Raw genomic sequence first — 14,598 nt, 5'->3', positions numbered from 1 at the left:
GCTCTTTGGAAAGAAAGTGAAAGTCGCTCAGTCTTGTCCGACTCTTTGCAACCCCATGGACTGTATAGTTCATGGAATTCTCCAGGCCAGAATACTGGAGCCTTTCCTGCCGGAGTCCAGCCCCGGCTGATCCAGGGTATTCAAAGGAGAGATGGCTTCAGCGACCTATTCAAATGTTAATTAGAGATAGAAAGAGTAATAGAATGAGGATAGCTCAGTAGGAAAATTCAGTGGAGAAAAGAGGCTGAGTAGCTTGGTTTACGCGGAAAATCAATATAACCTGTGACACCAGGTTAGCTCTGACCACGGAGGCCGCAGGCGCCCTCTCTAATAGCGGAAGGTGCCCCACCTTAGACACCTTCTCGAGTGGGTCTTAGAAGCCCAGGCAAATAAATGGTCGCAGAGGATTTCTGTGCTCCAGATGGAGACTCAGCTGGAAATTGAGGGGAAGAATGACATGGGGAGACCAAGCTTTGTTGAGCAAGGCCCGTAACTTTATTTTCAACAGGGGCTTTTATACCCTAAGTTACACATAGAGGACAATAGGGGATGCAAAGTCAGCAGTCTTTGATCCTTATCAAAAACCAGGGTTTCTGTCCTGCAAATTTATCGTATACAAATGGTTTAGGTGATTTACATCATCTTCTGGCCAGAAGGCCTATTAACATTTTATGACTCTTGACAAAGACTTACTTTCTCTAAGAGTAATTATTTTAAGGTTTGGCGCCATCTTCCGAAGGTGTTAGATAAAATTGCATTCCTATAGGGCGGATGTGTAATGGGTTTACAACAAAGGAAAGAATTTATTACCTTAAGGGTCTAAAGTTGCTAACACCAAGGCCACTACTTATTTTTTCTACATACCAACTATTAATTAATACACATTCAAGGATACAATACAGGGGATGTGAAAACTTGGCAGCAAGCATTGGCTCATCAATGAAATCTTTTACTAGTTTTATTCTGACAGTTTCTAACTCTCTGAGAGGCTCTAAGCTATTTGAATATCTTAAGCTTCCCATGCCTCTCGAGGCTGGGAGACTGTAAAGAATCGTATGCATAGCTGTAGGAGTCTGGGTAAACTTGTCAGGCGAGTTAGAGAGCCATCTGAGGGGTTTGGATTTAAACACTCCTAATTGCCCAGGAACTTTATTTATTGGAGCTGTAAGTTAACTCTTTGACAGGGAGAGCGAGATGGTGGTGGCAGACAGCCCCCAGTAAAGTCAGAGGTGAGAGCACAAAGCAATAAAGTAGGCAGACTCTGGTTTTTGGGGGTAGATGCTCGAGAATATCCAGGGGGACTTCTGAGGCTCGATCCCACCTTTGCGTATGCCAAGCCTCCTTCCTCATGACCTTTGTCACGAGTGGAATGCCTCACCGGCTCCCGGCACTTTCCCTTCTCCAGGGGATCTTCCCAACCCAGGGATCGAACCCAGGTTTCCTGCATTGCAGGAAGATTCTTTACCAGCTGAGCCACAAGGGAAACCCAAGAATACTGTAGTGGGTAGCCTAGCCCTTCTCTGGCGGATCTTCCCGACCCAGGAATCGAACTGGGGTCTCCTGCATTGCAGGTGGATTCTTTACCAGCTGAGCTATGAGGGAAGCCCAGAAAGCTATGACCAATTTTGCTTGCTGTTGTTCAGTGGCTTAGTTGTGTCTGACTCTGTAACCCCATGGACTGCAGCACGCCAGGTTTCCCTGTCCTTCACCATCTCCCAGAGTTTGCCCAAACTCATGTCCATTGAGTCAGTGATACCATCAACCATCTCATTCTCTGTCATTACTTTTTCCTCCTGCTTTCAATCTTTCCCAGAATCAGGGTCTTTTCCAGTGAGTCAGCTCTTCTCAACAGGTGGCCAAAGTATTGAAGCTTCAGCTTCAGCATCAGTCCTTTAAGTGAATATTCAGGGTTGATTTCCTTTAGGATTGACTGGTTTGATCTCCTTGAAGTCCAAGGGACTCTCAAAAGTCTTATCCAGCAGCGCAGTTGAAAAGCATTAGTTTTTTGGCACACAGCCTTCTTTATGGTCCAACTCTCACATCCCTACATGACTACTGGAAAGATCATAGCTTTGACTATATGGACCTTTGTTGCAAAGTACTGTCTCTGATTTTTAATACACTGTTAAAGTTTGTCACAGCTTTTCTTCCAAGGAGCAGGGTCTTTTAATTTCATAGCTGCAGTCACCATCACAGTGATTTTGGAGCCCCCCAAAATAAAGTCTGTCACTGTTTCCATTGTTTCCCCATCTTTTGCCATAAAGTGATGGGACTGGATGCCATGATCTTCGTTTTTTGAATGTTGAGTTTTAAGCCAGATTTTTTCATTCTCCTCTTCCACTTTCATCAGGAGGCTTTTTTGTTCCCTTTAGTTCTACCTCTACTTTCTTATAAATTCCATTTGCTTGAAATATTTTTCTATCTCCTCATTTTAATTCTCTGTGTGTCTTTAGCTCTGAAATTAGTCTCCTATAGCCAGCATATAGATGGGTTTTTTTGGTTTAAACCAATAAGCCACCCTTTGTCTTTTGATTGTGATGTTTATTTCATTGGCACTTAAAGGATTGATAAATATGTACTTTTGGAATTTTATTGTCTTCTCTTTGTTTTTATAGTTCTCGGTTCATTTCTTCTTCTTTTTATTTCTTCCTCTATAGTTTGATGATTTTCTTTAGTAGTATGCTGGGATACACTTTTACTTTTAACTTTCTGAAGTTGGGGTGTGCCTTTATGTTTGATGAAAAGTCATAGTTTTATTGGCAAGATTTTTCTAGATTATTGATATATTTCTTATTGACACATTGAGTTTTTTGATAACATAAGTTTGATAACATAAATTGTTAGCTTCAATTCTCAAAGGTTATGTGGTAAATATCTCCTTAGCAATATTCAAACTTTCACTTGTCCTTAATAAATTTCCTTCCATAAAAAGCTCACTAAATCCCAGTGAATTCTGCCCATTTTTATGGGACTTAATTTTTAGTTTGTTCTTGAAAGGCAGAGACAAATCTTGGAAAATAAACAAATACATGAGATTTCATGAAAAAAAAAAATAAGCAGACCAATTACTTTTTGGCTTCACATAGAAAATAACCAGGAGCCTATTCCAAATTAGCTCCAGGTATTCAGTAACCAAGGGAGGAATGATAATTGAGAGAGGCTTCTTAGATAAAGCTTTGGGATAGATAGGCACAAAAGTGATTGGAGGACAAAAATCAAGAAAGGGGACCCAGATTTTAAAATATTTACCCAATTAAAAACTCAAAAAGATTTTGAATAGACATTTCTCCAGAAAAGATATGCATATAGTCAAGACACAGAACATCATTAGTCATCAGGAAAATGCAAATCAAAACTGCAATGAAATACTTTTCACATCTACTAGAATGGTGATAATCAACATGACAGAGAATAACATGCATTGGCAAGGATGAGGAGAGACTGGACTCTTCGTACGTTGCTAGGGTTCTAAAATGGTGCAGCCACTTTGGAAAACTATCTGGCTGTTCCTCAAAAAGTTAAATGGAGTTAATATACAAATGAGCAATTCTACTTCTAGGTATATACCCAAGAGAACTGAAAACATTTCCATGCAAAAACTTGTACATGACTGTTTATTTATAAGTCAAAAAGTAGAAATAATTAAAATGTACATCAAGGGATGAATTAAGGAATGAAATGTCTATAAAATGGTGCATTAGTCAGCTATTAGGAGGACATAACTACTGATTCATGTTGTAAACTGAACCTTAAAATTTTTGTGCCAAATGGAACAATCCAGACCCAAAAGGCCACAAATTATATAAATCTGATAATTTAAAATGTCCTGAGTAGATAAATCCACAGAGATAGAAGATAGCCTAATGATTTCTGGGGGTTAAAGAGAGGAGGCAGGGAAAAGGAAGAGTGGAAAGTGACTGTTGATGAAGATGGGGTTTCCTTTTGGGAAGATGAAAATGTTCTGAAATTAGAGTGGTGACTGATGAATAACTTTTGACTATACTAAAAGCTATTGAAAGGTGTACTTTCAAAAGATGAACTTTGTGTATGTGAATAAACTGCTAAATAAAACTGTAATTAAAAATATATGCAGAATGCCCAAAGAAACAACTGAACTGTACGTGAATTCCAGGGGACAAAGAATGGCTCCTGAGTTCACAGTTGTGGGCAAATTGGGGCTGTTAGTATATGCACTGGAATGCAAAGTGAGACTAGCTTTCTCCATCTGTGTTCCAGAATCTACTATTTGGTGACTGATGGACTTTCATCTGTCTCTCGCAGTGTTGTGTTTTGGGGTTGGTCTGGCAAGTAAGGGTGGTTCTGTGTGGTCTAGCCCTGTTATTAGAGAGCTGTGAATAAATAATACTGTAGCTTTGCATTAGTAACTCTTATTCTTCATATATAAATTGTTATTTTTTTCTACATTAGCACTAATAACTGGATAAGTAAACAAATTTATTCACAATAAATGAAAATTTACTGAGGGATTTAATTATGGTGTGTTTGGGGATGAGATGTGACTTCTGATATCAAAGGTTGTCAATGGAGGATGGGCCAGTATATTGCAGTTGGTACATACTCTATATGTGAAAGAAATTACATGGTTTTGATGGATTTATTGTGTCAGTGGCCACCCTGTGTCCACATCATTTTCTCTATAGCACCTTAGTATCCTTTTAATCTTAAACAGGACTGGTCTTGTGGCTTATGTTTACCAACAGAATGTGTTGGGTGTAATGGTGTGCTAGTTCTGAGTTTAGACTTCAAGAAGCCTTGAAGGCTTTTGAAAGGCTTTTGCTTGTTCTCTGGTTGCTGTCTTGGACACGTGAAAAACCCATTGCTAGCCTGCTGAAGGGTGAAAAAAATCACATAGAGAAGAGCCAAAACAGTCTAGTCGTTCCAGCCAACATTCCAGACATGTACAATAGCCCAGCCAGGGTTAACCACCAGGAACTCATAGTTAACTGCAGGTTGACAGATGAGCCCAGATGAGATCAGCCTAGCCAAGCTCAGATGAGCAGAACCAGGTATGTATCTGTAGATTCACGATAAATAGAACATTTTTTAAAAAATATAACACTGAGTGTTGGAGGTGTTTGTAATGCAGCAAGAGATAACTGATAAAGCACAGATGAGGGGAAGCTTGGGCAGATCAATGAAAGCTTCCTAGAAGAAGTGAAATTTATTCTATAAACCTCAAGTTCAATTAGAGTTAGGGAAAAGAGAGAACTTGAGTGTGTGTATAAGTGTGTTTTCAGGAGGGTTCAAGGAAGGGAAACAGAAAGTACTAATCTAAGTAGTTGAGGGAATAGTATTTAAAAAGCCCAGAAGGTGATAAGGTAGGAGTGGAGAATTACGTACAAACCAAATCATGTAAGATCTTAAACATTTATTATGGGATTTAGACTTTATCCTGAAGACAGCTGGGGTTCTTTAAAGGCTGTTAATCTCAGTTTTGTTTCTATATGATCAGTCTGGCTCCAACATGTAGAAATGGCTACATGATTAAAAACTAGAGGCTGCAAACCATTTAGAACCTTGGCAGGTGGGAGGAGATGGAGGCTGAAACTAGCATTAGCAGAGGGGATAGAAAGAGAATGGATCTGCAGGCTATTCCACAGGGTTAGAACTGACCCAGGTTGGTGGATTATTGGAAAGGGGATGAGGTAGAGGGGACTGTCAGGGATGATGTCCACCTTTTGTCTTGGGCAACTGAATTGATAATGATTTTATTCTTTGATGTAGAAAACAAAGGCTATAGAGCAGGTTTGAGTGTAAAGAAATTCAGTTTGGTGCATACGGTATGTGGCAGGTTCAATTTTCCACAGATGGCTGTGCATATATTTTCATGTACTTCAATGTGAGTGACATTGCTCCCAAAGTGAAACGTGTGTGTGTGTGTGTGTGTGTGTGTGTGTGTGTGTGTGTGTGTGCATGCTTGCGCGCATGTGCTCCGTCTGACTTTTTGTGACCCCTAGACTGTTGTCCGCCAGGCTCCTCTGTCCATGGAATTTTCCAGGCAAAATACTGGAGTGAGTTAACATTTCCTCCTCTAGGGGATCTTTCCAACCCAGGGATTGAATTCACACCTCTTGCGTCTCCTGCACTGGCAGGCGGATTCTTTACCACTGAGCCACCTGGGAAGAATTTGGGGGTCTATGAGACATTCTCATAACTCATATGTATATTTCTTTTTCAAAAATCAATGTGGCAGACTCTTTTTTATCTTTTGTATAAGAAAATTTACCTCAAATACCCTGTCAGTGCTTGTCACATCCATTATTTGTCAAAAAATCCTTTGACAGTTTCGCCTTCCTTCCCTTTGGTCGAGGAAGGAAGGGAATAAGGGAGAGTCCTGAATGTAGGAGCAACTGGCAAGTTCAATGCCACTCCGGATGGAGGGGGTGGACTGACGGAGTGCTGACAACCAGGGCCTTGAGCACAGGCATTACAGCCCCTGGATTTCCTGCACAGGCACTAAAGCGCCCCATGAGGGTGGGCATTATGGCCCTAAAAACTGGCACCAGAGCTGCTCCCACCTTCCTGCCCATCAAAAGAAGCTTGCTCCCAACATCATGAAATAATAGCTGGGTTGTGTTAAGAAATTTTTATTGTTTCCTTTGGATTTGTGATGAAAGCACATAAAATTACAAGTGGAAGAAACATCATGCCACAAAATTGCATAGAATTATTACAAAAATGTGAATTATGCATTTTAAATAATTTGAGATAGAAGAACCAAAATATGTACATTTTAAGAGCTTCAAATATTTTGTCCTATCTTTTTTTTTCTTCTGAAAAGGCAAAAGTCACAATGTCCAATCCATCACAAACAATATTTATACAGTGCACAAGCGCAACATTAAATTCAAAGTAATGCAAGCAATGGCCCTTTCTTTTGGAATTATTTAACGACTGCTTATCTATCACAGGAGTATTAATTAATGTATGGTGATACTGAAATGTTATAATGAACTGTTAAAAACCAAAACCACATGGCATGTCATTAGAACTTTGAAAATTGGTTTACACTGCCAAAACCACGCTATTCTCAGTAGTGTAAAGGATCAGAGGGGCACAGTCTAATTTAATATACAGTTCTACTCTCTATTATAGGAAAACCACAGTACAGAATTTCACACATTCAACAAGGAACAAGGCAAATACAGAAAGGCACAAATTGCACACCATATAGACCCTTTTTCTTTATCTTACTCTAGTTCAAGTAATATTAATATTATTAAATGATAGTATCACTGTAGTAGTTTCAATGATGCAAGATGGACAGTGTTACACACTACCCCCACAACTGCAAAAAGTGTTACTGTACAGATTTAAAAATGTGATTACAGGAAATGGCCAAATACAAACGTATTGCAAAATGATTACAGTCACTAAGATAATGGAATCCAGCTACTAAAACAGTTTTGTGTAAGTTAAGGTTATTCAACTTCAGTCTATCTCTGGACTAAAATGTGATACGACATTCTGTAATAATCACCACTGTGTGTTTTGGTTATTAATGCTATTGTTAGTTCATTCTTCTGCAATTTTATACAGTCTGTAATTTTGTTTATAAAAATGCAGCATTCTATTTTGACCATTCTTGCTTCCTTATGATTAATGCCTTTCTTTCAAAGTGCAAAAGTTGAATGATTTACAAAAATGTTCTCATTCAGTAGAAGTGAAGCTTTATTAAGTGTCTAATTAACACCCCAAATCCTTTAGATCAAAATATAATCATCTCCAAAGGGGATGGGATTTTTTTTCCCCTTGTGTCTCCCTAGATGTGTTTTTTTAATCAAATACTCTTTCCTAATGTTTGAACTAAGCCTTCATTTTGATTAAAACTTAATTGTGATCCCTAGTTATTGCTTAAAGTTAAATAGAATAATTTTCATAAAAATATGAAATTCTTAAAACACAATTTTCAGGACACAACTAGCTTTTGTGTTTTAAAATGTTTTGCTAAGCTACAATCAGGCAGGTTTTTTTAAAGTAAAATAAAACTGAGCATCTTGCTTCAGGGCTTTAACTTCAACGGTACTTGTGTTACTCTCTTAATTATATTTTCCTCTATATAATTATTCTCTCTTACTTAAGACCTTTCAATAATGTTTTTGATCCATTTTATTATAATATAATTTGTTTCTCTTACACCACTTAACATAGGAACTTAATTAAAAAACTGTTAAGTGAATTAAATGTACATAGCAAATATATAATGAAAGATTTTTTAATGTGAGAAATAAGTTGAAATCTGTCAGACATAAAAGTTATGGAAAATACTAATACATTTCCATATTGCTGTCCTATATATTTTTGTATATTCTTACCATTAAAACAAGCTTAAAATACTTAAAATCCAGTTTTTGATCTTGCAAAATACACATCAAAATCATATTCTAAGTTTTCAATCTACCTCAACTTGCATCAAAATCTCTGTCAACTGTTTCTTAGAATTTTGATATAATTTAATATCTATATAATCGATATGTTTGACCATTTTCTTCTCTATATTGAATTTGGTTTTAAGTCTTGTGGAAGAGATTTGGGTCATTGCCAATTAAGAAACTCATATCCAAACTCATATGAATGTGTGTGTGCTGTGTATGTGTATGCACTTATATGGCTGAGTGCATATATATATACATGGAGATTAACTTGTAACATTTATATGTAGGTCTGTGTAGTCTCTAGATAAATATTCAATCTTTATCTCTGTATTAAAATAAAGGAACCATAAAGAAGTCAGACAGCAAAATGACTGCTGGAACCTGTTCACTCTGATTGAATCTCTGCTCAACAGACATTGGCTTAATGAGTTTTATTCAATTGAACAGATCTTTGCAGTTTTTAACGATTTTAGGCCAAGGACCAATGAATACCCAGACTCTGAGTGCAATAGTTGACTCAGATAGCACACTGCCTGGAAGTGTGCGGCCACCTTGCTCATGCAGCCAAATGTACAAGCCATGTTGTCAAGTCTGGAGATGGCTTCACTGAACATCAAGGCAGAAAGCCAGCTTATTAAGTCACTGTGGCATCCAATAAAGCCGTATCAGCAACAAGTACATTGATGCCTCTATGATAAATAAATCAGCAAACAGCAAGCCACCAGTGCTTGCAAAGCAAAGGATGAAACAATTTAATACGCATGTCAACGCAAAGATATGGTAGCTGAGGGGCAGTTAGGGGAAAAAAAGCTCAAAGTTGGCTGTGCAATAGTGTTAAATAATGCTATGCATTTCTCAACTATTTCTATTACTTTGACATACTTTACACCAGAGCTTCAAATAAAAACATGAGCTTGCTTTTCTTCAAAGAAGACACTATCCTTCATTAAATGTTCCATGGAGCCTGGAAGTTACCTGCTTTGAATGTACTATTAGAAAGAAAACCAGAAGCCCACATACATGCACTCTTTACTAGCAGATCTGCAGTAGTTTCCACATGACACATGGAGCTTGGGCACAGGAAGCTGCATGGATCCTTCTGGAACTCTCCCTCCAGGTGGATTTTAATCTAAGGGATGCCTCTCAGGAAGATGCTCCTGGGCAGTGATCTTTGTAAGAAGAGAGAGTTTGATGGAGCTGAAGCGACAATGCGTGTTCTGAAGGCCTGGCAGGAATGATCACAGAGGGGTATCAAACTCTTTTCCTGGGTTTTCTCCTTCCAATTCTTCACTGGAAGGAGGCTTCTGGTTTAGTTTTCCAGAGTCTGAGGTCATCAGGGGAGGGGCAGAGCTGTGATTGCTGTCTTCACTAATCTTCCCTTTCATGGCTTCCTGCACAAATTCCAAAATCTCCAGGGGCAGCCTTTTGAACTTGTCTTGGTATTCCTGCTCCAGTTCCACCTGTAGCTGGGAGACAGCAAGAGACAGAGGGTGATTTTATGTCATTTAGGTTTCTATGAACACCCATGGAGGAGCTCCTTGAGAGATGGACAAAGACTGGGGAGGAATCAATTAATTTTAATGTCATCCACTGGTTCCCTACTATGGAAAATTCTTCAAGAGATGGAAATACCAGACCCCCTTACCTGTCTCCTGAGAAACCCGTATGCAGGTCAAGAGGCAACAGTTAGAACCAGACATGGAACAATTGCCTGGTTCAAAATTGGGAAAGGAGTATGTCACGGCTTTGTATTGTCACCCCACTTGTCTAACTTCTATGCAGAGTACAGCATGTGAAATGCTGGACTGGATGAATCACAAGCTGGAATCAAGATTTCCAGGGAGAAATACCAACAACCTCAGATATGTAGATGATACCATTCTAATGGAAGAAAGTGAAGAGGAACTAAAGAGCTTCTTGATGAGGGTGCAAGGAGAGGGTGAAAAAGCTGGCTTAAAACTCAACATTCAAAAAAATGAAGATCATGGCAACCAGTCCCATCACTTCATGGCAAATAGAAGAGGAAAAGCTGAGAACAGTAACAGATTTTATTTTCTTGTGCTCCAAAATCACTGCAGATGGTGACTGCAGCCATGAATTAAAAGATGCTTGTTCCTTGCAAGAAAAGCTATGACAAACCTAGATAGTGTATTAAAAAGCAGATACATCACTTTGCTGACAAAGGTCTGTCTAGTCAAAGTTATGGTTTATCCAGTAGCCATGTATGGATGTGAAAGGTGGACCATAAAGAAAGCTGAGTGATGAAGAACTGATGCTTTCAAATTGTGGTGTTGGAGAAGACTCTTGAGAGTCCCTTGGACTGCAAGGAGATCAGACTAGTTAATCCTAAAGGACATCAGTCCTGAATATTCACTGGAAGGACTGATGCTGAAGCTGATGCTCCAATACTTTGGCCAATTGATGTGAAGTCCCAACTCATTGGAAAATACCCTGATGCTGGGAAAGACTGATGGCAGGAGAAGTGGGTGACAGAGGGTGAGATAGTTGGATGGTATCACTGACTCAGTGGACATGAGTTTGAGCAAACTCCAGGAGGTAGTGAAGGACAGGGAAGCCTGGCGTGCTGCAGTCCATGGGGTTGCAAAGAGTTGGCCATGACTTAGCAACTGAACACCAGCAATAACAACTGGTTACCTATAGAGAAGATGTAAAACTGAGGTGAGTTGGACAAGTCATTTGTCCTTACCTAAAAATCAATTCTGAGTTATGTGTGGCAAAATAAAGCTAAAGGCCATTTATTTAATATAAATACATACATGCAGAGGTGGGTCTGCTGAAAAAGTTTACAGAAGTAATCTGCCATGATGTGAAGTTCTTAAATTTAGAGACTGGCAACTCCTGATAGCTGGGGGTGCAAAGTCAGCCAGAAGTCAGGCTGTGAGAGCCAAGGAGTCCACTGGAGTCGACAGATGGTCAAGGAGTGGGCTTTATGACGTGCAGCCTCACCCAGAGGCTGGGGAGCCAACACTTCTAAACAGGAGCTCAGTGCGTTTCACAAACCCAGCATAGTTAGGCAACCAACTTGAACTTCTATAGTGACTTCTTTTATCATCTCTTTATTCCTTTTTTAATTCTAATTTTTATTTTCCTTGTAAATTGTTTCAATTGCATTTTAAACTGCCTTCAGATTTATCTGTTTAATGTTCTGGAGAACTTTCAGTATTTCAAAATTATAGAACTTTTCTTCAAATGCAGATGTACAGTGGCCTCAGCCATAAAACAGGTAAAAGCCTGGAGTCTGGCTGAAATGGGGTGAGGGGAGGTGGGTGCTGCCTTCTGGGGAGCTCTGCTGAGCAGAGTTCAATTGAAACCTAGAATCTTGAATAAAATTCTCCTTGTTTATTGAATGGTAAGCAGGGAGCTTAATCTTAGAAGCCGCATGTGAGATCAAATGCTTTTTCTAAATGCCCAAGATCTTGCATTTCTCAGCAACTCACAGGTAATTCCCATGTGGATGTGGCTGATTGATCCCTGATTCAGACACCCTGATGATCTTCCTGTCCTGGTTCTACTCTGAGCTCCCAGTTTTGCTTTGGTCTTGACTTGGCTGTATGTCTTCCATCTGCAACTTCAGGGCAGTCTGAACCCTGGAACGCCGAGGGCACAGACAGTCCTCAGGGCACCTGCCCCACCATGTCCTGATTCCCTTTTCTCACCCACATTCTGGACAGCACCAGCAGCTTGAAAACATCCCCTTTAGTTCACTTGCTTTTTGTCCTTGCTTCTATGCCAGGGAAGTATGGCCAAACTTTGTTATTTAATACTGATCAGTAATCCCTTATCTGCAATTCTAAAATCTCCAAGGTTCTATAATTAAGAAGCTTAAAAATTTGTCACAAAATGGTCTTTGTGACACTAATTGATATAAGCCTATTTATCAGTTCAGTTCAGTCGCACAGGCATGTCTGACTCTTTGCAACTTCATGGATTACAGCACACCCGGCTTCCCTGTCCATCACCAATGCCCAGAGCTTGCTCAAACTCATGGTCATCAAGTTGGTGATGCCATCCAACCATCTCATCCTCTGTCATCCCCTTCTTCTCCTGCCTTCAATCTTTTCCAGCATCAGGGTCTTTTCCAATGAGTTGGCACTTCACATCAGGTGGTCAAAGTATTGGAGCTTCAGCTTCAACATCAGTCCTTCCAAAGAATATTCAGGACTGAATTCCTTTATTATTGACTAGTTTCATCTCCTTGCAATCCAAGGGACTCCCAGATAGTCTTCTCCATCTCCACAGTTCAAAAGCATCAGTTCTTTGGTGCACGGTTTTCTTTAAGGTCCACGTCTCACATCCATACATTCAGTTGAGTTCAGTTGCTCAGTCATGTCCAACTCATGTGATCCCCAAAACTGCAGCACACCTGCCCATCCAATCATGACCACTGGAAAAACCATAGCCTTGACTAGATGGTCCTTTGTTGGCAAAGTAATGTCTTTGCTTTTTAATACGCTGTCTAGGTTGGTCATAACTTTCCTTCCAAGGAGCAAGCATCTTTTAATTTCATGGCTGCAGTCACCATCTGCAGTGATTCTGGAGCCCAGGGAAATAAAGTCTGACACTGTTTCCATTGTTTTGCCATCTATTTCCCATGAAGTGATGGGACCAGATGCCATTATCTTCATTTTTTGAATGTTGAGTTTTAAGTCAGCTTTTTCACTCTCGTCTTTCACTTTCATCAAGAGGCTCTTCAGTTCTTCTTTGCTTTCTGCCATAAGGGTGGTGTCATCTGCATATCTGAAATTACTGATATTTCTCCCAGCAATTTTGATTCCGGCTTGTGCTTTATCCAGCCCAGCATTTTGCATGATGTACTCTGCATATAAGTTAAATAAGCAGGGTGACAATATACAGCCTTGTCATACTTCTTTCCCAATTTGGAACCAGTCTGTTGTTCCATGTCCAGTTCTAATTGTTGCTTCTTGGTCTGCATACAGATTTCTCAGGAAGTAGGTAAAGTGGTCTGGTATTCACATCTCTTTTAGAATTTTCTATAGTTTGTTGTGATCTGCACAGTCAAAGGCTTTGGCATAGTCAATAAAGCAGAAGTAGATATTTTTCTGGAATTCTCTTGCTTTTTTGATCATCTAGCGGATGTTAGCAGTTTGATCTCTGGTTCCTCTGCCTTTTCTAAATCCAGCTTGAACATCTGGAAGTTCACGGTTCATGTACTCTTGAAGCCTGGCTTGGAGAATTTTGAGCATTACTTTACCAACCTGTGAAGTGTGCGTTAGTTGCTCAGTTGTGTCCGACTCTTTGCGACCCCTAACTTGTGAGATGAATGCAATTGTGTGGTAGTTTGAACATTCTTTGGCATTGCCTTTTTTGGGGACTGAAATGAAAACTGACCTCTCAACTCCTGTGGCCACTGCTGAGTTTTTCAAATTTGCTGCAATATTGAGTGCATTCAGGTATGGCCTAAATCAAATCCTTTACGATTATACAGTGGAAGTGACAAATAGATTCAAGTGATTAGATCTGATAGACAGAGTGCCTGAAGAACTATGGATGGAGTTCATGACATTGTACAGGAGGCAGTGAACAAGACCATTCCCCAAAAAAGAAATGCAAAAAGACAAAATGGCTGTCTGAGGAGGCCTTACAAATAGCTGAGAAGAGAAGAGGAGCTAAAGGCAAAGGAGAAAAGGAAAGATATATCCATCTGAATTCAGAGTTCCAAAGAATAGCAAGAAGAGATAAGAAAGCCTTCCTCGGTGATCAACATAAAAGAAATAAAGGAAAACAATAGAATGGGAAAGTCTAATCTTCAAGAAAATTAGAGATACCAAGGGAACATTTCATGCAAAGATGGGCACAATAAAGGACAGAACCGGTATGGACCTAACAGAAGCAAAAGATATTAAGAAGAGGTGGCAAGCATACACAGAAGAACTGTACAAAAAGATCTTCATGACCCAGATAATCATGACGGTGTGATCACTCACCTAGAGCCAGACTTCCTGGAGTCTGAAGTCAAGTGGGTCTTAGGAAGCATCACTATGAACAAAGCTAGTGGAGGTGATGGAATTCCACTTGAGCTATTTCAAGTACTAAAAGACAATGCTGTGAAAGTGCTGCACTCAATATGCCAGCAAATTTAGAAAACTCAGTAGTGGCCACAGGACTGGAAAAGGTCAATTTCATTCCAATCCCATAGAAAGCCAGTGCCAAAGAAATGTTC

General features: G+C 39.6%; 1 protein-coding gene across 3 annotated transcripts in view; it reads right to left on the bottom strand.

Annotated features, from left to right (window-relative positions):
* Positions 1 to 6,596: 6,596 nt before the first annotated feature.
* The window catches only part of PLCB1 (phospholipase C beta 1), an 850,060-nt gene continuing 842,058 nt past the window's right edge, over positions 6,597 to 14,598 (bottom strand). The window contains exon 32 of one of the 3 annotated variants that reach the window (XM_055543363.1): positions 6,597 to 9,862. In XM_055543363.1, the coding sequence (XP_055399338.1) occupies positions 9,635 to 9,862 (228 nt within the window). In that variant the 3' untranslated portion in view covers positions 6,597 to 9,634. The remainder of the gene's footprint in view (positions 9,863 to 14,598) is intronic. The other 2 variants (XM_055543364.1, XM_055543365.1) reach the window with 2 other exon arrangements.

The sequence above is a fragment of the Bubalus kerabau genome, chromosome 13, assembly GCF_029407905.1.
Source record: "Bubalus kerabau isolate K-KA32 ecotype Philippines breed swamp buffalo chromosome 13, PCC_UOA_SB_1v2, whole genome shotgun sequence".
Classification (NCBI taxonomy): Eukaryota; Metazoa; Chordata; class Mammalia; order Artiodactyla; family Bovidae; genus Bubalus; species Bubalus kerabau.
The sequence above is the reverse complement of the archived record's forward strand: the minus strand, read 5'-3'. Positions and strand labels throughout refer to the sequence as shown.